The sequence below is a fragment of the Myodes glareolus genome, chromosome 5, assembly GCF_982192425.1.
Source record: "Myodes glareolus chromosome 5, mMyoGla1.1, whole genome shotgun sequence".
Classification (NCBI taxonomy): Eukaryota; Metazoa; Chordata; class Mammalia; order Rodentia; family Cricetidae; genus Myodes; species Myodes glareolus.
The window spans coordinates 67,406,427-67,433,591 of NC_142030.1; the positions used below are offsets into that span (position 1 = coordinate 67,406,427).

Consider the following 27,165-nt stretch of genomic DNA (forward strand, 5'->3'; position numbering starts at 1 on the left):
CCCTAATCCAGAAGAAGTAGAAGAAATAGACTTTAAACGTAACCTTATGAAAATGATGGAGACCCTTAAATAGGAAGTGAAAAACTCCCTTATTGAAATAGAAGAGAAGACAAACAAAACGTTAAGAGAAATTAATAAATTCCTCAAAGATACCCAAGAAAACCAAGAAAAAGCAATCAAACAGGTAAAGGAAACAGTTCAAGACTTGAAGACTGAAATGGAGGTAATGAAGAAAGCATAAATCGAGGGATGGCTGGATATGGAAAATCTGGGTAAACGGAACAGGAACTACAGAAACAAGTATAACCAACAGAATACAAGGGATAGAAGAAAGAATCTCAGGTGCTGAGGATACAATAGAGGAAATAGATTCATTGATCAAAGACAACAGCAAATCCAACAAATTCTTAACACAAAACATCCAGGAAATCTGGGACACCATGAAAAGACCAAACCTAAGAATAATAGGGGTAGAAGGAGGAGAAGAATTCCAGATCAAAGGCCCAGAAAATATATTCAACAAAATTATAGAAATTGTAACAAAAATAGTGTATATTTTGTAAGACAGCTAATATGTCTGTAGCATATATCATCTTAGGAAAGAATGTGCAGCTGTGCCCGCCCTGAGACCAATTAATAGCCAATTTCCCCATCACCTTTAATCTTTTGTTTATTAAAGGAAAAAGACAAAAAACTTGAAGTATCGGAGTACCCTTGAAAAGATGGGCAGTTGGGAGGCGAAATGATTGATTTCTGCAGTTTGATGATCTAGTTTGTGAGCTAAAGCAAGGATCTAAATCTTCACATTTCAAGGTTTTTCTGCTTGGGGACTCATTGCTGGTTGGAAAGAACCCAGAAGACAGCCAGAATAAATATCTTCAGAACTAGAAGGGAGTAAGTTGAAATTAGTGAACTTAACTAAGAAAATAGTTATTGTGATATCTGTAGTCATGAATGAGTGCGCCACTTTATATCCCTAGTAAAACGAAACAAACTAATGTATATTTTTCTCATTTAATTTGTCTTGAGATGTATACCAAAAGAATAAATCATGTTCTTTTAGTTTCCCACATAGTAGATTTTAATGTAACTTGGTTTATGAAATATTTTAATAAAATTTGGCAAAGTCAAGCATGGGACATGAGGCAGGAGGATTACCATAGATTTTAGGCCAACCTAGGTTCTATAGTAAATTCTAGACCAATCTAGATTATGAAAACAATCTGTTTCAGAAAACACACACACAGAGATTGAAAGCAAACAAAGAAAACCTGATTCAAATGCATTAACATTTATTTCTAGTTTGTATTACCTTTATTTATGTATCTAGCATAAATATGTATATATGTAAAATTTATGTATCTAACATGTAAAATAGGTTAAAGATAAAATTAAGTCAATTTTTTTCCTTAACACTAGGGGGATCTCTAGACTTACACATTCTTGTCACCTGCCACACACAGAATAGGAAATCATTTGAAAACATGTTACAAAATGAACATTGCTGCCAGAGAAAATCAGAGTCCAGCTTAGGCTCTGTAGTAAAGTTTTAGACCAGTCTGGTTTGCAGAGTAAGATTGTGATTCAAAACACTCACATACTCTCTCCCTTTCTCCTTCCCTTCTTTCTCTCTCCTTCTCTCCCCCTCCCTTCCCCTCTCTCTCTGAGAGTAAAATTGAAAGTAGGCCAAGAAAACCTGATTCAAATGTCTTAATGTATAATGAATCATAAAGCTGGGTTTTAAAATATTTATTTATTAGGATTGAATCTCACTGTGTAGCCCAGGCTGACCGAGAACTTGTTGTATAGCTCAGGCTGGTCTTGGGCTGTGATCTCTTACTTTGGCCGCACAGGGTTGGGGTTTCAGATGTATATCTTCATGCCTAGCACAAGCTGATTTTTAGTATAGCAGGGCAAATGTCAACCTCACCTTCGCGGGATACCGTAAGGATAATGGAGCCTGTGTAGTGAGATAGTGTGAGGAATTTCTATGCTCTTGATTTTCATAATGATTTTATAAATGGTTTCTAAACCCTATTAATTGAACTCTATCTTAAAAATTGTCGTATGGTGTTATGTCCCTAGACGGTCCTAAGGCTAATCTGAGGAAATGAAGATGATCTGTGCTTGTTGGAAGCTGCTGTCATTAGTTACGATTTTTGAAGCATTTGAAACCCCAGGGGCTTGTTTGGTCCATCTAAGAAACAGATCCTCATTCCTTGCATGGTAGGATTCTTATGGTGCTCACCAGATACACTCTGATTGCCAGCGGTATATTTAAAGAGTTTGCCTTTTTTTCTTTGTTTGGAAACTGTTAGATTTAAACTTTATGATTCTCATTGCATTGTTGTAGGAGCATATTTGTCATCTGTAATTGCGTATTGGTTCAGTTTTCTCCACCACAGCTCTGCGAAGTGGACACTTACTGCTTCCCATTTTATACATGAGGAAACTACATAAAAGCTAATTTGTTGTGTTGAGATGTAGACTGTAAGCTCATGGTTTGCTGGGAGGGGGAGGGAAGTCTGTACTGGAGTTGAACCTAGGTCCTTCCCCAAGCACCTTCTACTGCTGAGCTGTGTTTCCGCTGCCTGCCCACCTCCCCCTCGCCCTCCTGTCGGTGGCCTGCTCTGCCCTTGGGCTTGTGGTCATCCTGCTCAGACCCTGCCTAGCTGAGAGTGCAGGCTGTGTCACCAGGTCCAGCAGAGCCTGCACTTGTTACAGAAAGGAAATAGGATTGGTGGATTATCATGGACATTTCAGTTTGTATGGTAAATAATGTAGAGTGCCTAATGTATAGTTTCTTTTACGAAGAAAGATACTTGAGTTTAGGAAGGAACTTAAAGTCTGTTTACCCCTGTCAGTATATGGAAAAGAAGAATTTATGGTGTATTGTTTGGGAAAGACACTGAAATCTCAAGTGAATATTCCGATTTTAGTAAAGTGGAAATAAACAACAATGTTAATGCAAGGATATTTGGCTAGAGTTTTACATGTCTTGAGTCGTGTTCTTCCTTCTTCACTTGCCTGCTGGTGTCCCAGAGGCTGTCCTTTGTGTTCTGTGGGACTAGCGATGGCATTGTTGTCCCACTGCAAGTACAGATCCTCTTTTCACCCGTGTTTTCAGTGGGATCGCGGATGGAGGCTACTCAGCAAACCTTAAAGCCCTGTACAAATGAACATACCATGTGTTGTGGTTTTGTGTCATAACTTACAATATTTTTTGTATTTGTGGTATCTTGGTGGAGCAACAATGGCAAGCTTCTTCAGTATTGTTAATCTGGAGGTGGCATTTGAACCTTTAAAACACCACAGAGTTGGGGGATGTATTACTTTGCCACATGTTTCAGATACTTGCTTAGTTAACCTAAAAGTCCTGTGCAGTTTGATCTTTCCCCTCACAGTGTTCTCTTAGTGAGTGAAGTTGCACTTTTATTTCACTGCATTGGTAGTGACTATTGATACACTTCCTATTTCTGATCTTTCAAACACAGTGGTTTAGTGAAAAAAAAATTAAGCAGACTGACAGATTGTCCCCAGCGTGGCAGCAGCATGGCTGTTTTCATGGACTTAGAGGAAGACACACATTTTGATTTCTTCTTTTTTTCTAACAGGAATAATGTATTTGTGGCCTTGGACATGAAGTAATTGGACCTGTTGCTGTTGATATAGAATCAGGGACTGATGAGGGAAGCATGGACCTAATGAACGGGCAGGCAAGCAATATTAATATCGCAGCTACTGTTTCCGAGGTAAGACATATAGTGGCCTTATTATAAAGTTCTAAGCATTAATGTTGATTACATTTTAAAATCAATGTGAGCCAAGGCCTAGCCAGCTTCTGCAGCTTGTCTTTCCAATTACTCTTTTCTTGGTCATTATATAGAATAATAGATTTTATTGTTATTATCGTTGTACTTTGCTCGTGTTTGTCCCCTCTCTCCTGCTTGCTAGTCTCCTTTCCCTTTGCAGATATCCTGCCTTGATGACACAGACACACACACACACACACACACACACACACACACACTTTGGTTGTGTATATGAGAAAGCTTGTCTTTCTCCCCTCCCATTACTTTCTTATTTTTTCCTTCCTTTTCTTTCTAGACATCTTGCTCTCATTTAAGAGTGCCCATTCTATTTTCCTTTTGTATATAGATACATGTCTATTTATATTTGGATATAGATTCTTCATAATCAGGATAAAACATAGCATTTGTTCTTCTGAGGGCTATCATTTGTGTGTGTGTGTGTGGTGTATGCACATGAATACACAGGTTCATGTGCCTGCGCATGCACATGCAGAGGTTGGAGCACAACCTTGGGTATCTTTTCCTACCACCCTTTGCCTGACTGCTATGAGACAATGCTGGAGTTGCAGGTGTTTGGCCCTGCCTGGCTTTTTATATAGTTGCCTGGCAGTCTACTCAGGGCCTCTTGCTTGGAGAGCAAGCTCTCTTCCCTACTGAGCCATTTCTAAGGTTTTTTTGTTTGTTTGTTGATTTGTTTATTTGTTTTGAAACAAGGTCTCATTGTGTAGACCAGACTCGCCTGACCTCGTACTCACTTTGAAGACCAAGCTGGCCTCGAACTCACAGAGATCTGCCTATTTCTACCTCCCAAGTGCTGGGTTTAAAGGACATGAGTCTCCATGCTCAATTTCAGAAACAGAAACAAATGGCTAAGTTTTGTCATTAGCATGTTAATTGCATCATACAAGTACTTTAGGTACTTAAAGTCGTTTAAAATAATAAATAATGATTGCCTAAAACTCTTGGGATTAGTATTGAAACTGTTTTTGGGATATTTTTCTATTATGTGAACCTGTTGGTGATCAGATGAGTATAGGACAAGCTTGCCTTGCAGATGTGGTTTAGAGTTGAAGTGGACATTAAGACTGAACTAGGAAGTCAGTTCTCCATTCATATGTTGTGCCTTTATTTTTCCTCACAATTTTTTTTGCTTTGTTTACAAATCTTGAGTATGTTTCTTAATAATTTTAGCATTTCCTATTTTTTTTTGTGTTTTCTTACTATGGTAGAAGACTGAACTAGGAAGTCAGTTCTTTCATTCATATGTTGTGCCTTTATTTTTCCCACAATTTTTTTTGCTTTATTTACAAATCTTGAGTATGTTTCTTAATAATTTTAACATTTCCTACTTTTTTTGTGTTTTCTTACTATGGTAGAAGAGAATACTGTTTAATTCTTTAACCCCCTGGCCTAAGAGAACTATAACAATAGCTTCCTGTTTAAAAATACAGATTGTTTTTGCTGTTGTTGTTTTGTTTCCATGAGTTCCACATCCTTTTGTCGCAGAGTCAGAGAGTCTGCCAACAAGCCTATAAACCTAAGTGATGTAATCGTGGACGTCATAGTCCTTTTCTTGCATATGTTCTTCATTAGAAGCAAGTCATAGATCTTGCCCACACTGAAGGGGTGTAGATTACTCAAGAATGTTATTATTTTAAAATGCCAGATTTTATGAAGCTCAGGCTCACCTTAAGCCCACGGTATAGCCGAGACTCTTCCTGCCTCTATTTCCCAAATGCTAGGATTGCAGCCATACACTGCTATGCCTGCCTCACTTCCCTGCTTTTTCTAGTCCATTTAACGGAAATTTAATAGAAATTAATACTCTTTTCTTTTATGAGCTGTTGTTGTTGTTGTTGTTGTGTGAGCTGTTGTTGTTGTTGTGTGTGTGTGTGTTCCGCATGAGTACAGAAGAGGGTGTCAGGTTGTCTGGAGCTGAAGTTACGGGTGGTGCGAGCCGTCCAACATGCGTGCTGGGAGCTGAAATCTTGTCAACTGGAAGAGCAGGAAGCACTTTTAAACAGCTGAACTATCTCTCCAGCCCTTAATTAATACTGTTTAAAATGCAGCTTTTAAACTTTCCATAAACGACTGGTGGTTCTTTATTGCCTACTGACTAACTTTAGATGCTCCCATAGGCAGCCTTTCATCCAGGCCTTGCCTGGTTCTCATGTGTAGGCCAGAGGCAATGTTGCCTGCTGTCCTCTGCCATTCTCTGTTTATGTTTTCAGACAGCGTCTGTCCTAATTTGCTTTCTGTTGGTATGTCAAACCTCTTAACTAAAACTAACTTGGTCTAGAAAGGGTTTGTTTGGTTTACATATAGCATTCCCATCTTTGGAGGAAGTAAGGACAGGAGCTTGAAGTAGAAACTATGGAAGAATTCTGCTTACTGGCTAGCTCCCTTTGACCTCGCTCAGTTTGTTTTCTTAGATGGCCCAGGCCCACCTGTCTAGGGATGGTGCCAGTCTCAGTGGGCTGGGCCCTCCCCCATAAACCATCAGTCAAGACAATTCCCCACAGACATGCCCACAGCTGATGGGACAGTTCTCCAGTTCTTCTGTCTTCCCAGATGACTCTAGCTTGTGTCTAGTTGGACACTAAAAACTAAGTAGCAGAGTGCCTTAACACTGAACCCTGTGCACAAACTGAGCTAGACTAGCTAGCCTGTGAGCTCCAGGACCCCTCTTATCGTGATGGCGCCTAGGAGCCAAGTTCAGGTCCTCGTGCAGGCACAGCTGCTTCAGCCTGAATTCCCATTAGTGCTCTAACTGAAATTTAACATTCTGTTCAGAGAGTATCACATTGTGTTGATGTTTCATAAGCAGTTGGCTTTTCCCCCTTCTGTCACAACTTGGCTATATCACTTTTTCTACAAGGAATTTTTTTCCTTTTTCATTGCACAGAAAAGAAATTTTGTCTTTCCAGATATGTTTCAAATACTGTATTTTTAACAAACTTTTTTCTAATCCTATAAACAGATGGAGGTATTTTTGAAGCTATAACTTTTAAAAAACATATTTTCTTGTATAAATTTGTTCCTAGCTTTTCTTTCTTGAGACAGATTGTGTGTTTACTTGTGATACTGTGGCTCTGTTCCTTACATTTGTCATGTGTATGTGGTTAGTGTGTTTGTAACTGTGTATCCAGTTCACAGGAAGCAGTGTATGAACACTTACCAAATTAAAGATCATGTCATTTGAGCAAAAATTGTTTCTTCTCCTAAAAGTAAGTTAATTGTGTTAGGCTTCAGAGTAGTAATATACTTTACTGGATGAGAAGGAAGGTTCTAAAGGTCCACCTTTTAAATAGTTCTGGGCCAAAAGCATGCTTTCCCACTTTGTTCTAAGCTTTAGACTTGTTAACTATCAATGCAGGTTTCCTTAAAAGGTGATATTTATTGACAAATACTTAACTTGAACCAATTGACTTCTTCCTTAATATCTTCTGTGGCCTTTAGGCCACTAGTTTGTCAAATAGGCCAGTCAGTTATCTTTAACTTCTTTATTCAAGTTCTCAGGACGCAGGCAGAATGCAGCCATACATACTACCACATACACTCTTAACCCAGGTCCTAGCTGAGCTTGTTCCTCCCAAGCCTCATGACCTAGGCCTCCACTGTCTGTCTGACATTCTTCTCTAGTTAGCCTGCACTTGGACAGCCCACTCCTTTCTTCTCAGTCCTCCCACAGACAGTCACACAGCCAGGTTATCACAGCGGCAGACATGCTGCTGTCTTCTGCCTTCCTCTCCTGTCCTTTGCTGGGATGGGAAATCCCACTACAAAAGCAGCTTCAGGGAGAAAGCTTAGTTGGCTCACAGTTTCAGATGGCAGCCTGCCACTGTGGGAAGTCAGGACTGCAGGAACTTGAAGCAGCTAGTACATTACATCCCTATTCAAGAGCAGAGAGCAGTGGATTAATACACTCATGCTGTGCTCAGCTGCTTCCTCCATTCTTAGACAGTCTAAGATTTTCTGCCCCAGTGGCTTTTCCTGGCCTCTCTTCAGGGGATCCAACCCTTCTCTACAGTGCTAAGCCTTGAATTCTCTCTGAGACCCCTTGGTCTGTTGACTGAGGTTTCTGTCCTGCCTGGTTCCTGCAGTCATTAAGTCCCAAAGAAATCACACAGAGGTCTACATTAATTATAAACTGATTGGCCTAGCATCTCAGGCTTCTTAGTAACGCTTATAACTTATATTAGTCCATAATTCTTGTCTGTATTAGCCATGTGACTTGGTACCTTTTTCGGCGAGGCTGTCACATCTTGCTTGCTCTATGTCTGGCTTCCTCTGTGTCTGGGTGATAACTGCAGACTGAAACTTCCCTCTTCCCAGAATTCTCATTGCCCTGCCTCTACTTCCTGCCTGGTCACCCCACCTATACTTCCTGCCTGGCTACTGGTCAATCAGCCTTTATTTAAAATACAAGTGACAGGATCCAGACCATTGTCCCACAGCATTGGTCCTGGGGCTTCCTCTGCAGCTGAGGCTGCACCTTTACTATGGCTGCTCCAGATCTCTCTGCAAGAACTCCAACTGCACCATATGGTGCAAAGCAGCAGCTCCTTTCCATGACCTCTTCATGCTTTCAACCCCAGTACCATGTGAGGCTCTTACATCTTGTCATGTTCAGCTTCCAGCTTGAAGTTCAGCCTGGCCCTCACTGTGCGCTGGCCTCAGGGAAATACTTCCCAGAAGATTTTGTCTCGGTGATGCTGTACTCCTAATAATCGCAGATGACTCTTCAGCACTGGCTATTTCCATGGAGTCTTAATCCAGAATATCACGTGAACAGCCTGGGTAGTCTGTGCTTTGCTCTGAAGCTTCACAGCCAGAACTCCATTGTCTGAGTTTGAAGAGGTGACCTATTGATGAACGGATGCTTAAAAGAAATCCCACACTATCTCAGAATTGAGAAATAGATATTTATTTGGGCGTAAACTCACAAATCAGAATTTTCTGCTTGAACGGTGGACATAGTTTGAATCCAACAATCTGAACGAGCAGCCAGCCAGCGAAAAGGAGGGTGGACGCAGGTTCTGCATCTGTGTATATAGTATAAGAGGCCAGGCCCCAGTAGGCAGGCAATCACAAGCTGCAAGCCTTCCTACAGCACCTCCCCCTATTGTTTAAATAAGAGAGTTCTAAGCTTAATACAAAATTATATACAATAAGAACAAATATCTTATCCTAACTAGTTTAAGTCTTGTATAATGAATAACTTGGCCAAGTCATGAGAGGAAAGTAACTGCAATTATCTAGTCTTCAACCCCATCGAAGATCTGAAAAGGGAAATAATATTACTTAAGTAAGCAGAAAGTGCAATCAAGCAACTTCCAAAATGTGCAACAAATGACAGAGACAACTGGCTACTTCGGCAATCACTCAAAGTCTCATTTGCAATGTTGAAGCAACCAACTTTGGCTAAGGTCTAGAATAACTAACAGACTATTTTTAGAGACAAGAAATTTTCAAAAATCGTCTTACCCTTTCTTGGCAAGATTAGACAGTCTTGCTTATCCATTTTCAGATACTATGTATCTTGTTAGTGGTTGAGGCATGGGCTTTTTTTGCCCAAAGACCAGTTTTTGCCAAGAAGACAAGAAGCTCCAAGTGGAATGTCTTCGGTGCTCAACATTCTCTTGGGAATAGATTGGTGCTTCCAGGAGCAATTGTGTCTCACTTCAACAGAACTCTAAGTTATTTAAATGCCATTTTCTACAGCTCTTTGAAGTGGTTGAAGATTGTCTATCTATGCAGAATATGTATCTAAAGAACCTGATTAGTCTAACTAGAAGTATGACATATATGACTATTGATCTGTAATTCTTAATGCCTATATAACTTACAGACTAAGACAATAAACAACTGTGCAATAAATGAGGACAGTGTCTTTCAAGTGTAAATAATGTATAAGTATCTTGATCAGAGGTAGAAATACAATCCATAGTATTAACAAAAAGGTACTAAAAGTTGCATTGGTAATGAAGTCTGCCATAATGATTTACTTATTACCTGATTATGATGTGGTGAACAGCAGTCTTTACTGTCCAGCAGCTTAGTTGTAGAGCTGTGGCTGGAAGCAATGCAACTGGTGACAGAACCGGTCGTGGCTGCTTTAGTTTCTGTCCTGGTACTGGTTAGATACTGAGGAATATGTGTTGCTTGACAAATTAAAACCAATTAAATCAATTTCATACGAGAAATCTAGGTGTGGAGAGCAGAGACAGAGAGCTGCACTAGTTGCCACACAGCAAGTAATCGCCCCTCCCCGGGGAATTCAGAGGTTGTGCGTACATGTGCTTGGGAAATTTCCAAGTCGCCACACTCAGCAAACTCCCCTGTGACGGGGATTCTACAAAAATCCACTTAGGCAAAGGACCAGTCCGTCCACCCGGTGGGCATGGAGTTTAAATCCATGTGGGCGCCAAGTGAAGAGGTGACCTATTGATGAACAGATGCTTAAAAGAAATCCCACACTAGCTCATAATTGAGAAATAGTTATTTATTTGGGGGTAAAGTCACAAATCAGAATTTTCTATTTGAATGGTGGATAGAGGTTGAACAATCCAAAAGAGCAGTCGGCGAAAAGGAGGAAGAAAAGGGGCAGGCGCAAGTTCTGCATCCACACGTATAGTATAGGAGGCCATGCTCCAGCAGGAGGCTGATCACAAGTTCTGCATCCACACATATAGTATAAGAGGCCATGCTCCAGCAGGAGGCTGATCACAAGTTCTGCATCCACACATATAGTATAGGAGGCCATGCTCCAGCAGGAGGCTGATCACAAGTTCTGCATCCACACATACAGTATAGGAGGCCATGCTCCAGCAGGAGGCTGATCACAAGTTCTGCATCCACACATATAGTATAGGAGGCCATGCTCCAGTAGGAGGCTGATCACAAGTTCTGCATCCACACGTATAGTATAGGAGGCCATGCTCCAGTAGGAGGCTGATCACAAGTTCTGCATCCACACGTATAGTATAGGAGGCCATGCTCCAGCAGGAGGCTGATCACAAGTTCTGCATCCACACATATAGTATAGGAGGCCATGCTCCAGCAGGAGGCTGATCACAAGTTCTGCATCCACACGTATAGTATAGGAGGCCATGCTCCAGTAGGAGGCTGATCACAAGTTCTGCATCCACACATACAGTATAAGAGGCCATGCTCCAGCAGGAGGCTGATCACAAGTTCTGCATCCACACATACAGTATAGGAGGCCATGCTCCAGCAGGAGGCTGATCACAAGTTCTGCATCCACACATACAGTATAAGAGGCCATGCTCCAGTAGGAGGCTGATCACAAGCTGCAGGTCTTCCTACAGCGTGTGTTTTCTTTCAGCATTCTTGGCTTTTAAGATCTTAGAAAACAGCCTTTAAGCTCAGAGCATTCAATGGCTTTTCCAGCTCAAAGTTCCAGAATCTTCCAAAAACCACTGTCAGGTCAGTCCCAACAACCCCTGTCTTCTGTAACCAGGTTTGTTGTAGTTGCTTTCTGTTGTTGTGATAAATACTGTTGGGGGAAGGGTCACTTGTTTGTCCCAGCTGCCCAGCCACAAAATAACCACTCAGAATACCATATTATTTGCAATACTGTTTGGCCAATAGCTTAAGTGTATTTCTGGCTAAACTCATATCCTAAACTAACCCATCTCTAGTATTTTGTATATCACCACATGACTGTGGCTTACCAGCTGAAATTCTCAGCATCTGTCCTAGGCAGCGAATCCATGGCTTCTCCTAACTCCTCCTTCTTCCTGCCATGCTATAGGCTAAGCCAGTTTTCTTGATTCAGAACCAGTAAAATCAGCACATAGACAGAGGACTTCCCACACCATTTCCTCTTTTCTGTTTAAACAAAAAGGAAGGCTTTCAATGACCAAAAGCAACTCGGGGAGGAAAGGGTTTATTTCAGTTCACAGATTGAGTGTGCAGGAAGTCAAGGAAGAAAACTAAAGGCAGGAACTAAAGTAGATTCCTTGGAGGAAAGCTGCTTACTGGCTAGTTCTCTCTACCAGCTTTCTTATGCAGCCCAGATCCATCTGCCCAAGTGTCTGGGCTCAATTAGCAGTCAAGAAAATGCCTCCCACACATGTCTATAGCACGCAGTCTGATGGGGTCTACTTTTTCATTAAGTTCCCTTTTATTAGATGTATCAAATTGACATCCACGATCAGCCATTAACATATATTAACAAGTATGAATGACTTAGACAATTGTTTAATAAGTGAAGTTCTGAATATTATCTTGTAGTTTGTATTACAAGAGTATTTTCTATTTCTCCTAGTTTTTAAAGTTATAAATACAGGCATGCCTTGCATAATGGCATTTTGATTAGTAGCGACTTTGTTTATGGGTGCCATGATCATGTTGTAGCCATTGTGGATTGTGTGAGTAGACTGTGGTGATAATTGACAGGGTTGCTTAACAACATGTTGGTAGTATCTGAACTGTTAGGTGATGCATGACTGTAGATGCACAGTGTTCTCTTTTCTTTTTCTTCTTCTGCAACTAGGGAATGTCAGAATGTTTATCAAAGAAAAATACAAAAGTGTAGCTTACATAGAAACCTAAAAGAAATGGAAATTCACATTGCTTTCAAATTTTCTGGCTCTTTATATAGCATTCTTCCAACTAAGTAACATGCTCTACTCACCTTTTCTCTATCTTTTATTACACGGTGTTCTTAGCTCTGGTGTGTGTGTGTGTGTGTGTGTGTGTGTGTGTATGAATGTTCACATTCACATGTGCATGTAGACATAAGCTCTTGCATATAGGTATCTTCATTCACTCTCTAGTGTGATTTTGAGAGCGGCTGTCACTGAACCCAGAGCTTATGAGTCAGCTGGTCTGACTGGCCAGTAAATTCCATGGATCCTCTTTTCTCTGCACACCGCCCAGCACTGGGGTTATAGAAGTGTACACTTTGCCTAGATTTTACATGGATGTTGGAGACTCCAAGTTAGACTCCAAGTTAGGTCCTCATGTTTGTATAACAGACACTTTACCAACTGACCATGCCCTCAGCCTCAGAGTTCCTCAGATTTTGAGGACTGTCTTCTTTGTGTGACACTGGCTGAGACAATGTCTAAAGGCTGTGTTTTCTTCTTTGACAGAAAAGTAGCAGCTCTGAGTCGCTAAGTGAGAAGGGCTCTGAATTGAAGAAAAGCTTTGATGCTGTGGTATTTGATGTTCTTAAGGTTACACCGGAAGAATACGCGGTAAGCTTTCTGCCTCTAGCTTTCCAGCGTTTGCACGCAGTTCATATACTTGTGTAACTGACTGAGTTAGAGCTGGAGACCACCATGAGTATGGACAAGAGAAGGATGAGGTGGGGGGGCAGCTTCCTTCTTAAAGGGCAGTTCCTTGTCCTTCATTCCTCTGTTTGGTAAAGAATGGACACGTACCTATCTCTGCCTTTGCTGACTTAAACCACCTTAGTATGTTCAAAAGTATTTTTTGCTGTTTTGTAAATTTAAAAATTGGAAAATGTGATTTCTCAATCATAAGACTATCATGAATTATCTAGAAAATCTTTTTGGCTAACATAAATGTTCGTTTATTTATGTTTTTCGTTACCTTTTGTTAAGTAAATAAACTACTTTTTTGGTCTTGAACCCCTCTGCACTCCAGGAACGGTGTTGTTATTTGTAGTGAGTGTTTACCTCTCCTGACTGCTTCTCTTAAGTTTTTTTGTTTTGTTTTGTTTTTTTAACATGCATTTGTTTATTTGTATGAGAAGGGGGCACATACACCATGGTACATGTGTAGTCAGAGGGAAACTTGAGAGCTTGTTCTTTGCCTCTGGCATGTGGAGACGAGGGATTGAATATCCTGAATTTAGGCCATCAGCTTGGTGCTAAGAGAACTGCTCATCCATCGATGGATGACAGTGCCCAAATGTTCTCCTTACTGGCCTCCCTAGGAATGAGACAACTAGGAAAAATTATGTGTAATGGCACAAAGACTACGGTTTCTATTTCCTGTAAGTATTTAAAGACTGTATATTCTGTAATTTAGTATGGAGTAGAAATTTTATTTATTTTATTTTGAATAAATTTCATATCATAGGATTCCAAAGAACTTGGCATTCAGAACGAAATAAAACCCCCTTTGTCTTTCAGGGTCAGATAACACTAATGGATGTACCAGTGTTTAAAGCTATTCAGCCAGATGTAAGTAGTTCTAAGAATATTCCTTGTAAATATAGAGAACGATTAGCCATATTATCTTAAGATGTTTAAGAAATTCAAAACATATTTCATATTAATCATTAGATGTCAAAAGCTTATAACTTACCTATGTTTTATTCAGTCCTTGGAGACTCATACGGCACTCATAGTACACTTTTTAATCATAAGTGGGATGTTTGAATCAACTGATTTGATATTGTTACTGAAGGAAGTAATAGACTTATAGAAGTTAAATGATTTACTCAGAGGATTGAGGCTTTTTAATAGGAAGGTGAAAATTGCACATAACTTAGTAATTTTACCTTCTACCTTAATTTTATATGTGATTATGTTATTTTAGCTTATTTAATTTTTAAAAATTACTCTGTGTGCTCACATGATGTAAGTGGCGTGGAGGCATTGCAGAAGTCAGAGAATAACTTTAGTGAAATCAGTTTTCTCTTTCCACCTTCATGTGGAGCATGAACTTAGGTGACCAGGCTGGGTAGCGCTGGGTTGACACTGTAGAGGAAGACCAAGAAACATATTCCCCCTAGTAAAAGAAAAGGGACTAATGGTACATATCTGCCCACTCACTGTAAACACGTGTGTTTGTGTGTGTGTGTGTGTTCGAGTGTGTTTATAGTTTCTCTTTTGGGTTTTTTGAGGCAGAGTAACTCTGTGTAGCCCTAGCTGTGCTAAAACTTGCTCTGTAGACCGGGCTGTCCTCAAACTCACAGAGATCCCCCTGCCTCTCCCTTCTGAGTGCTGGGATTAAAGGTGTGCATCACCATGTCCAGAATAGTTTATCATCTTAAGGCCTATGTATAGTATTTTTTTTTTTTTGCTTTATTGATGAGGGAATAGTGAAGTTATTTTTTAAATACAACTGTCTTAGTCTGTTTTGTATTGCTACAGCAAAATGCCTGGTGCTGGGTACTTTATATAATAAGAGGTCTATTTAGATAAAAGTTTTAGAGGCTGGTAGTTTAGGACCTTAAGTGAAAGTCCCATAGGCTGTCTCACAATGTGGCGGTAACGTAGAAAAGGAAATGGCTGTGTGAAACGGCCAAGGGTGGTGGTCTTTGTGCCAGCCCACTCCTTGAGTGCTCCTGCGCTGACTCTTTTGTACAAGATTCCACCTCTAACTACTTCTCCTGTCTCCCTGCACTGGAGACTCGGCCTTAGCACATGTGCCTTTGGGGACACATTCAGGTCATAGCTAAACTATAATAATAGCTTGGTGTTGGCACTAGGCTTAGGTTCTAAGAAGACAGTTTTTGCTGTTAGTGAGAAGACTATAAACTTGATGTTTTTGATCTCCAAACAAAGCCATTTTGATAATTGATGATTGGTTCTTTTGGGAATAATGCAAAGTACTTGTTGTGTTACATATAAATCTATAGTGACCTAAAGCACTCTAATAACTAATAAAGCATTACATCTAAGGTATAAACAGGTTATCGTGATTGTTTTTCCCTAGGTAGGCTATGTAATGTGTTAGTATCTCAACTTTGCTGCCTATCAAGTGACAGGAGAGCTGACCGCATGTTCTCTGTCCGCTGTCATTTTCCACAAGCCTCTTGATTGTCTTTCTCTACACTGCAGAAGGCTTCAGAAGCAGAGCTATCGGATTAATAGTAAACAAAGAAGAACTGTATACTTTATAAATAATGGACAGACAATGGTTTTTGTATTTCAGTGGTCAAAATAAAAACCTCTGGAATATTCATTTCTGTTATTCTTGGCAAAAATTGTCCTTTCCCCTAGAATTTTTAGTCTTCTAAGAATAATTTTTCTTCTGACTGAAACCCATTTATAATTGCTCTTTGACATGGCTCATGATGACCATGGAAATCTAGTGTCATTTATTTAACTGTGTACTGTGTAGGAGCCACACTATAAAGTAAAAAGGAATTGGTAAAATCAATAGGTGATTTTATTTAACCTACAATATCCAAAGTATTTCTGCTTGTAATCAGCAGAAGGTTTTTATTCAGATATTTTATACTTTTCCCTTGTGCTAAGTTTTCTGATCCTTTAGATTACTGCTTGTTTTTAGCTGGGGTAGCTCCCATTCAGGTGTTCTGTACACTGTACACTAGGATGTTAGCTGAAGATTTAGACTTCTGTTCTGAGAGGATTTATTATTTACCTTTGGACACTGAACAATACTTTGTGAACCTTCAAGTTTCCCTTAACTTTATTTCTTCACACACAATATTTTTCTTCAGCACAATCCCTTTGATTTCCACTCCCCCACCCTTTTCGAAACAAGGTATTAGGTAGCCCGGACTAGCCTTGAACTCAGTATATATAGCTGAAGGTATAAGACCTGATTGCCCTTTTTCCACCTCCTTAGTGCTGGGTTATAGTGTACCCAGCTCTGTTGATTTTGTTCTACCTTAATAAATACCTAGTTTTTCTAATGTCAACTCCCCTATCTAAGAAACCATCTTTTCTCCGTTGAGCTACTGCAGTGCCCTCTCACTTGATCTGTATAGATACTGGCCACTTTTCTAGTCACTGTGCCCAGATACCCACCAGAGCCAACTTGAGCTTTGTGGTTTGAAAGAGTCCTGTCTGCCTGGTGGGGAAGGCATGGTAGACCAGAGCCGTTGCTATCTTGTAGGCCTTAGACAGAGGGGTGTGCTGGCACTCAGCAGGCCCCTCAGCCCAGGGTATGGTGCTCTCCTCATTCAGAGTGGGTGGGTCTTTTACTTGGTCATTGTTGGAAAACCTTCACAGGCACTCCTGGACACGTGCTACATCGTCTTCTGAGTGACTTTAAATCCATTCTGTTGACAATACAGATAAGCGATCACAGTGAGCATCTACTCTGTTCTGACCTCTGGGGTCTGTTCTCTATCTCAAGGCAAGCAACATTGAAAATGTGCTCACATGACTCCTGTCAAACCACCTCAGTGGTTTTGAAAACCATCACTACAGGATCTGTGAATCTCTTCATCGTGTTGCCTCTTCTTGCTTCTAAACACATGTTCTACTCTTTCTGATCTAGCAAAATGACCTCCTTTTAATCCTTCATTACCGAGCCTGTGCTTGTGCTTAACTACCTCTTCTTCTTTGAGTTGTCAGATGAAGTTGGACTTGTTTGCTTTTCTGTAGACTACCATATTATCCTTGTCACCTGGCAGTGTTGTGCTGTAATGCAGTGAGTATACTGAGTGCTTGCTATGTGTTAGCACTGGTTTAGTTGCTGGAGAAACAACAGTAAACATGCACTGAGATTCTCCCCCCGCCCCCAGATTGTATGTTCCAGTGAGGTGAGATAAACAGTATTATGAAAACTAAAGGGGGGGGATCAGAGGACATGAAGTGTAGAGGGCTTCAGTTTTGGATTGGATCATCAAGAAGACTTCACTGAGAAGCAAAATCCTTAAGGAAGTGAGACTGCATACCATGAGGGCAGTGGGTTGTGACATCTTTTGGGATTGAATGACCCTTCCACAGGGGTACCCTAAGACCATCGGAAAAAACAGATGTTTACATTCATAACAGAAGCAAAATTACAATCATGAAGTAGCAAGTAAAATAATTCTGTGGTTGGGGTCACTACAACATGGGAAACTGCATTAGAGGGACACAGCGTTAGGAAGATTGAGAACCACTGTGTTAAGGTATTTTGGGGAAATGTGTTTTATTCAGGAACAGGTGAGCAAAGGCTAGTGAATTATGTTTTTCTAAATTAGGTGAAAGGGCTATATGTAAGAGATGGCAGTTGAGTGAGGGCTAGATGGATATGTTACTTTGGAGACAGTTATTCTGATGAAGGTGGTAAGCATTGGTGTCCCACCTGCCAGCTCCCAAATAACCACTTGGAGACTTATTGTTAATTATGAACACTTGGCTGAAAGGTTAGACTTGTTTCTAACTAGTTCTTAAAACTTAACCCATTTCTATTCATTTACTTTCTGCCTTGTGGCTTTATTACCTTCACTCACAGTAGGGCCCACTTTGCTTTCCTGCTTTCTCTGTGTCTAGTTGGTGATTCCTCCCTTCTTCCTAGTATCCTCTGTGTCTGGAAATCCTGCCCTAGCTATTGGCTGTTCAGCTTTTTAATAAACCAACCAGAGTGACACTTTTTCACAATGTACAAAAAGATTATTCCCCAACATTTCCCCCTTTTTTGTCTAGATAAAAAGGAAAGGTTTTTAACTATTAACACAGTAAAACTATATACAATAAGAATAGTTATCGGGTAAGAATTACATTCACAATGTTCAATATATTTGTTTTTGGCAATTTTGGAGAAAATACATTATTATTTGTCTTAATCTTGGCGAGTTCAAAGTTCTGTACCTAATTTATCTTCTTTCAAAACTAAGAAAAACTATAAATATGACTATGTAGTCTTCATCTCCATCAAAATCCCAGAAGTATATAATATTACCTTAGTAAACAGGAAGTACAGAGCAAGCAACTTCTAAAACATAAAAAGCAACAGAAACAGCTGGTTGTATAGATAGTCATCCAAGGTTCCTTTGCTATTCTGGGGCATCTATGTTCAGCCTACAGACATAGGATATCTGACAGATTTTTCTGCGAAGCAGGAATTTTTGTAGGACTGTCCTACCCTGTCTTGGCAAGTGCAATTTCTTGCCCAAATGGCTAGCTTTCACCACAAAGAAAGCAGACTCCATATGGAAGTTCTTCAGTGCCCATCATCCTTTTTTGAAGTAAGTTGGTGCTGCCAGGAGCAGACGTGTCTCATTGTCTTGAAAAGCCTTATGTTCTTAAAATTGTCGTGAAAACCTTTTTGTTTTTAAACATTTTACATTTAAACACTTTAAATGCCATATTCTCTAGGTCTTTGAAGTGTTTGAAAATCATCTATCTATCCAAAATATATCTGCATGACTTTGAAAACTTGCCTAACATGACTAAGTTTGATAGTTCTAGATGACTATTAACCTGTATTTATTATCATAAATAGCTTTCAAAGATTTAAACTTTACAGAGCTTTTTAAAATGAGCAGCATAGGTACAAAACCTTAAACAAGAATAGGAACATACATACAATATAACAAAAATAACCTTAAATTTGTATGAGTATACAAAAATCCATACTGATGTGAAGTATTTGAGACTAGTGTTGGTTTAAAAGTAGACTCAACAATCCACCTTTTATCTCATCATTTCTGTACTATATCTTTTCCTTCATAAAGAGATCCTTGAATCTAACTCCTTTGTTTAGCTTTTTTCCTGACCATGACCAATAACAACTTGTAACCAACCCCCGAAACGATAATAAACATCTATAACCCATCAAAAGACCAAAATCCATCTACCCCACCTCTTGAGAGTGTGGGCGTTGTGTTCTCTAGACTTCTTCCTGTTGTTTGGGAGTCCTGGCATCTTTAGGGGACCCTGAGAGGACCTGGGGAAGTTAGCTGTTGTCTAGTCTCTGTGCAATGGGAAAGAATAAGTAAGACTTATCTGAAGTCCTGGCTAGAGTAGTCTGTGAGGCTAGACCATCTCAGCCAGCAGTCTTGAAGCTGTTCTAGATGCAGAACTCTGAGAGACTGGGTCACCTGGACCACCCATTTTCACTAACACCTGGCCCCCTTCTCTGAAAACACATAAACTTTGAAAGGTAGCATACATATCTGCATTAGCACAAGTACAGAATTGTGGTGTGCAGAAGTCACTTAAAGATGATTTTTGTTTTATATTTGAGCAGGTAAAAGGCATCTGTCAACTTTATAACTGTTTGAGTTGTATAATCAAACGTGAACATAACTTTCTATCCATGCCAAATGAAAAGATGACATGTAATAATAAGTCATGAGAAGGACACTGTAGTCAGTAAGATTTCTCATATCTCATCTCTGAGCTGTTCCTTTATCAAGGAATCACCTTACGTATAACTTGTCCTATAGTCTTTTTTGGCTTCCTCCCACATGTCTGTAGCCAAGCTACTCAGGAGTTCTCTTCTGGTCTGATCTGATCTCTGTTAATCTGGAAGGAATTCACAGCCTTTCGTTTCCTATGAAAACAGAAGCATAATCTCTCCCCCAGTGCAACACATTGACTTCCTTCTATTTGAAGTAGACCTTTTTGTGTATGTGTTTTGTTTGTTTGATTTGTTTTACTTTGTTTTTTAAGGCAGTGTTTCTCTGTGTAACAGTTCTGGCTGTCCTGGAACTCACATTGCAGACCAGGCTGCCCTAGAACTGAAGTTTAGACATTTTAAAAGTATATATGTTGGTTTAATTTAGTAGTTTTCATAATTCAATCTCTCAGCAGCTATTGTTTTTTGTACATTAGCATTTTAAAAATTCAGAGTTAAAAAGACACCATATAGGATCCAGATTCCCTTTGTATTTTTTGTCCTTACCTGGCTTTTTTTTTTTTTACTTTACTCTCTAAAGACTTTACTATTTTTAAAATATTCATTTTCCTATGACTGTCTATACCCATTTTTTTCTTAATGCTAAATACCCTAACCTGTTTAGAGTCTTTTTTCCAGCTGAACCTGCTTTCCTGTGTGTCTGTAACCTTTTCCATCTACATGAGCGAAACTTTAAACCCTCCACATGGCTTAGCTCATGGTGCGCTGTGGGCTCAAGCACACAGGCAGCTGTGGGGAGATGTGTCTCTGTACCATGACTGAAATGAGAGTCATGAGACCAGGAAGCCACGTTCGACTCAGTTTTTGTGTGTTTGGAACCTTTTCTAAAGCTCTTTCATGTCTTATGTGTATGTGTATGTCTCAGGTTGTACGTGGTCAGACGTTGGACACCATTTGTAGGCAGATTTTTCTGTCTCACCTTCCAGCTCCCAGATAACCACACGGAGAGTTATTATTAATTATGAACACTGGACAATAGGTTAGGCTTGTTTCTAACTAGTTCTTATAACTTAACCCATTTCTACTAATTTACTTTCTGCCTTATGGCTTTATTGCCTTTACTCTGTAAGGCCCATGTTGCTTTTCTGCTTCCTCTGTGTCTACTGGTAACTCCACCCTTCTTCCCAGCATCCTCTTTGCCTGGAAATCCTGCCTAGCTATTGGCTGTTCAGCTCTTTAATAAACCAACCAGAGTGACACTTCTTCACAGTGTACAAAAAGATTATTCCACAACACATTGGGGGAGTTGTTTCTAACTGTGTCTATTCATATGAGTGTAATTGCCCATGTAGTTCAGAACTCGGTGTCAGAGTTAACAGGTGACGGTGAAGTGTCCGACATGGGTGCTAGGAATCAAACTCAGGGCCTCTTCAAGAGCAGTATGTGTTCTTAACCACTGAGTCATCTCTCCAGCCTATTGTAAGAGCGTTTTGAGCAGAAGACTAACATTTTCTGACTTAGGTTTTAGGTAACTCATACTGTTGACAGGATATGAGGAAAAGTGAACAAGATAACTTGAGAGACATGTGCTTACATTAGTGTATGAGTGAAATGATGGGGAGAGCTTGTCACACCGTGTATGCAGGGAGAGTCGTGGTGCCAGAGCTTTTGGTCTAAAATCAAGTGTGAGTAGCTGATATTCTCCAAAGTGAGAAGTTACAATGTTTGTATCACACCGCTGCCATTCACGTAGAACCGAATGTGCGGTGCTGGACCAAGAGGGACCGGCTTGTTAACCCCTTCCCAGGGAACAGTTCAGTCAGGCAGTGTATAATGGCATGTATTTGTAGTCTGAGCCGGAAGTGTCAATTTGAAAGATATCAGTGTAAAGCTGTGATGTGCAGTGCACATGAGGCTGAGGGTAGTTGTAGAATATGTGTTTAGCACCAACCAGGCCTTAAGTTCAATCCGCTTGTCCAAATAAATAAAATGTGGATAGGATTTCCAAGAAGTATGTAAAGAAGAGCCCTGTGTGAGATGTGTAGGAAATGCCAAGGAGATCAAAGGGCAGCAACAGCCAGTCAACTGGGAAGAGACTAGTGCAGCGAGGTATGGCTGTGTCCAGGATAAGCAGTTGCACACAGCGTTCTTGGTCTTGTGCCGTTTGACTGTTGCTTACCTCTCTTGACTTGAAGCTACAAAAGGATGGGATTGACAGTTTTTGTATACTGTTTTGTCTGCTTTTAGTAAGGACTCAGTATTTAGAATAAGAAAATGAATGTAGTGTTTAGGAAATGCTCACAAAATGGAAGGAAGTTTTAACAAACTGATAGAAATAGCTGTTGAGAGGAATGTAAACCGAGATATTCTTGTTAGATAGCAGTCTTGCTGAAACACAAGATTACTTTAAATCTGCCAGCATATGTATGATGTGTCATGTGGCAGAAGAATGCTTGTTATTTTATTATGAAATATAAAAGACATAAACAAGGTTGAAAGAACTGTAAGATAAATTTCTGTGTACTAACTACCCTGTCCCGCTAAAACCTTTCTGGTACCTTCCCATTCAAATGAACACCGTCCAGTAATAGACTGTATTATTCCTGTTTAGGTGCTCATATTTCCCCAAGTATAGGTATTGCTTAATAATATGTACCATTTCAAGTTTCAGCTTTTCAGACTTTGATGTAAATGGCATTTCGATACTTTTGTGTTTGACTTGTTTTTTGTGCTAAGCATTGGTGGTTAGCATCCATCTAGGTACATGACTTAAGTGTATTAATCCTGGCCTATAAACCACAAACTTCCCTGAAACTACTGAATACCAATGAATAGTTTCTGAAATAGTACTATGTTTTAGAAATCTTTAAGCTGTGGTATCAGCTGATGTAATGTATTTGCTTTTTTATTAGCCTAAAGTGATATGTATTACTTAGATGTGGAATTAACATACTAATCTCACTAAGGAGTGAAGGACTTTCTTGTTAAATTTAAGCTAGTGGCTTAATTCTGAGCTGAAACACTGTATTTATTTTCATATCTGTTCCAAATTTGAATTCTACATGTAACCTCATATAGAGTGTTAAATAAATTATACACATACTCCATGAAAGTCTTTTACATCTTAAACTATCAAAAAATCATTTTCATATGAAAGTGAGAGAGTCCGGAAGCCCAGGGCCATGGCAGGTTTCTAACAGCCCCTGCCAGGGAACTGGAGATAGCTGGAGCTGAGCAAACAGTTGTGGGGAAACTCAGGGCCAGCCAATCAGCAGATGACCACAGGCTCCCGATAACCAGCGTTAGCATCCCTGCCCTAACTGCTAGGGCCTCCCCCAGTCAGTCCCCAGACTAATCACCCCTCCTCCCCAGAATTCCCCTAACTGCTTAAAAGGATCTTGTGACCTTCTTTGGGTGTCGCCATTTGCCACCCCAACATGTTGGTAGTTTTTAAATTTTAATAAACACTCTTGCTGGCTGCATACCTGACTGTTGACAGGACATGTACATTGTTTAAAATATATGGTGGACACTTGTGAATTACATGCAAGTATCACCTCATTTCATAAAAAGGACTGGTACACAGGGCAGCTTGTGGCTAATGTTATATGATTTATTCACATTCCCTCACATTGTGATTTCTGTCATACAGAATCAGAATTTTGTTATTTTCTCTGGTAGTACACAACCCCCTTAGTGATGAGGGGAGTGTAGTGATATGGTTGCCAGAGCCGGAAGGAAGTTGTGAGTCTCCCACCTTCTGCCTTCACCCCTCATGTTAGTGGGGCTTCTCTGCATCACAGTGCCCTGTTGCTCTTCTCCTCGCCTTGCACTTCCCACTGCCAGCTGCTGTATGCTTTGCTGTCACCTGCAAATCAGTGTCCAGCTCACAGTTAGAAATAGATTCTTTGGTTTATTTTTAATTTTAAAATAGTGCTGGGAAAAATCTCAGGGCCTTGCGCACACTGAGGCTTTCACTCCTCTCTCCCCCTTCTCCCATCTTCTTTGCCTGCCTGCCCTCCCTTCCTCCCTCCCCCTTCCTATCCTTTCTCCTCCCCTTCCTTAAAGGAGAAAGGATTTGTTTTATTTTAGTTCAGATTCTGAGTTTTGGTACATCATGGCAGGGAAGGCGTGGCAAAATGGAGACCTTTCTATCATGGATTTTCAGAAAGCCAAGAAAGGAAAATGTCAGCACTCTGTAATTTTCTTTTAAAGATTAACTTCTTTTTATTTTATGTGTGTCTGTTGCCTGCATGTATGTACCTATAACATATATATGCAGTACCTGTGGAGATCAGAGGACAGCACTTGGAATTACAGACCATGTGGGTGCTAGTAACCCAACCGAGTCCTCTGCAAGAGCAGCCAATGTGCTTAAACACTGAGCCATCTCTCCAGCCCTTCTAAACTTTAAGCTTTCATTTCACTTACTTTGTCCTTTGAATCGCAAAGTAAGATTTCTAGTTATTAGAACAAGAAGTCATACATTGTACCACAAATGTTCCTTGTCTTTGACTTTAAAAATCATGGATGGCAAAGAAGTCCTTGGATCTGCCGGATCTTTGAGTAGTCCCAGCAGTGAGTCATCTCAGAACCAGAGCTGTATTATATATAGTTAGAGCTGTCAGAAGAACATTTGTCAAAACTACAGCCTTCTTCAGGAGTAAGAACAGTAGAAGGGCCACCACAAGTCATGTGCTTGTTGGAGGTCTGTCATACACTGGCAAGAAATTTGGTCTCTTGTTTAGTGTGAACTGAAGTAGTGACTGTTAATCCCTTCCCATGCCTTAGCATGCTTGGAGCCATTTCTACAAAAGTCTGTTACCAGGGCTATGTGATATTTTTGTTGTTATTGCTGGTTATTTTTTGCTTTTTTTGGTTTTGTTGTTGGCTTTGTTTCAAGACAGTGTCTCTCTGTGTAGCTATGGCTGTCCTGACACTTTCTCTGTAGACCAGGCTGACCTTGAACGGAGAGATCCACCTGCCTCTGCCTCCCAAGTGCTGGAATTAAAGATGCACACCTTTAATATGACATTAAAATGACATATCTAAAAGTGATATTCTTTCTGTATGCAGAAGTGGATTTTCCCCCGCTCTATTAATGTTTCTTCTTAAGGCTGAATTTTCTAGTACTGATTAAGGACAAAAAGTTAGCTAAAGGGCTTTATACATTCCTTAATTTCTAGTATCATTTCTGGTGCCCAGCCTTTATTAAAGTTTTTCTCATATCCTTGGATCTCATCTCAAAGGTATGATTTCTTTTTGGATTATGAAGAAAGCTCTTACACATTCATAGGGCCTCTTTCCATGAGTTTTCTCATGTTGAAAAAGCTCTGATGGTATTCTGAAAGGTTCCATCAGATAAATTACTTTTCTATTGCTATGCTAAAGCTCCATTAACAGGCAGCTTGCAGAAGGAGTTTATCAAGCCTTATGACTCCAGAGGCTTAAGAATCACTCGTGGACAGGGGAGCATTGGCAGCAAGCCACAAGTGTGGCTGTTGGAGTGGGAAATTGAGAACCTATCTTGAACTGTAAATTCAAGCAGAGAGCAGATTAGCGGTAGGTGAGGCGTTTACTCTCAAGGCTCCCCACCCTCACTCCACGGCATACTTCCATCTCCATCCCACTACACTAAGTTCTAGAGTAGTTTTGCCTGTTGTGAATTTTCTGATGTTCTACAAAACTTGTATTCTGCTGAGGTCATTGCTGCATTTCTTGTGCTAGTGGAATTTCTCTTCAGGGTGAGTTTTGTATCCTTCAGTGCAGAGTGAATTATGCCAGAAAGCTGACTTAAAATCCAGTAATGACTCTTTAATCTTTCTGTAAGCCTTAATTAGGAGTTGAATTATATTTAAAATCTGCATTATAGTCATTTGCTGTGACAAAACATTATTAAGGCAACTTACAGAAGGAAGGATTTTATTGGGACTTACAGTTCTATGGCAAAGAGCCTGGTGGATGCAGGAACTTGGAGTAGCAACAGCTGAGTGCTCACATTCCTGATTCAGAGGCAGAACAGAACACTCACTGGGAATAGCTGAAAGCTTTTGAAGTCTTAAGCCCTTCCCCAGTGACATGCCCCAATAAGGCCATACCTCCTAATCTTTGCCAAACTGAGGACCAAGTATTCAAATGCCTTGTAGGGGACACCTCATTCAGACCATGGCACAAGGTTCTTTAGTATTCTTAAAGGACAAGATCTACCTAAAACTTTCGAACAATTATATTTTCGAACAAGCAATTATACTTGCTGAAGAGAATGCCACACTTTAATTCCAACTGATAACAGAGCTATAATATTTGGAAAAAAACAAATCTGTCTGTACTAGGCATGTATAGACTTCTCCTTGGTATTGCTCAATACAGTATAGCAGCTCAGTAGCCTGAACCTGAAGATCTTAAGGAGTTTCGGAAATTTTTTAACTTATTAATTAGTTGTTGTTGTTGTTTTCTGTTTTCAGATTGGGTACCTTCCAAAATTGGAAAACCAAATGTAAGACACTTTTTGCCTAAGCTTTTCATATAAGGCATATAATTAACCTTAATTTATAAATTAAGACCTGGTTCATTGGTAACACCGTCCTATCACTGGGAATGTAAATTGATTTATCTGTTGATCATTCAGAGCATTGCGACACGGCACCAGCAGAACAGACCTGCAGGCGCATTGTGTGAGGTGTTACATGTAAGCTACAGATGCTGTAAAGTGTGATGGAGGACATGCATGGGTCGTGCACAAATCAAAAGATTTTTATAGTTTTGTTTTCAATCTGAGGGAGGTCCTGGAGCTAGTCTTCCAGTGGGTACTCAGAATTGCATCAGTGAACACACCTTATCTACTAGGAGATGTGAGCCTCATCTGTATGATTGACACACTAAAGACTGTGGGAGAATGCTAGCCAAGTTAGGAAAATACTTCTGAAAAATTTATCTTTTGACATATTTCTTGTTGAATGTAAAAAGACTTTCTATACAGATATTTTTGTGTCTGCCCAAAGACTATAATCTTAGCAACACACAAAATTCTAATAAATATTATACTGTTTTAATAAAAATAGTCATTGCCTTAAAATGTGAGCAGATCATGGAGTTCGTGAGAGAATAGAAGCTGCAAAAGGCCTTGTATACTAGAATAATGTGGGAGTGTTCTGTCAGAAGCAAGTTGGAGCTGTTTGTCGGTGTGTGTTACTGCTGTTCTTTGCCTTGAACTTCTTGGACTAGTAAGGTCAGGCTTCTGGCAGGATGGAGAAGGCAAGGAAGATGGTTGTTTTGGCATCTGTGGAAGTAGAAATAGCTTCTGTCTTTATCCCTGATCTCATTAGAGAGGTAGCGTTGACATACTGGGGGAGGGAAGTAAGGA

General features: G+C 40.0%; 1 protein-coding gene across 5 annotated transcripts in view; it reads left to right on the plus strand.

Moving 5' to 3' along the window:
* The window catches only part of Ralgps2 (Ral GEF with PH domain and SH3 binding motif 2), a 138,744-nt gene that overhangs the window by 31,206 nt on the left and 80,373 nt on the right, over positions 1–27,165 (plus strand). For all 5 annotated transcript variants that reach the window (XM_087906380.1, XM_087906382.1, XM_087906381.1 and 2 more), the window contains 3 exons: positions 3,615–3,752; positions 12,935–13,039; positions 13,943–13,993. In XM_087906380.1, coding sequence (XP_087762506.1) covers positions 3,696–3,752; positions 12,935–13,039; positions 13,943–13,993 — 213 coding nt within the window. In that variant the 5' untranslated portion in view covers positions 3,615–3,695. The remainder of the gene's footprint in view (positions 1–3,614; positions 3,753–12,934; positions 13,040–13,942; positions 13,994–27,165) is intronic.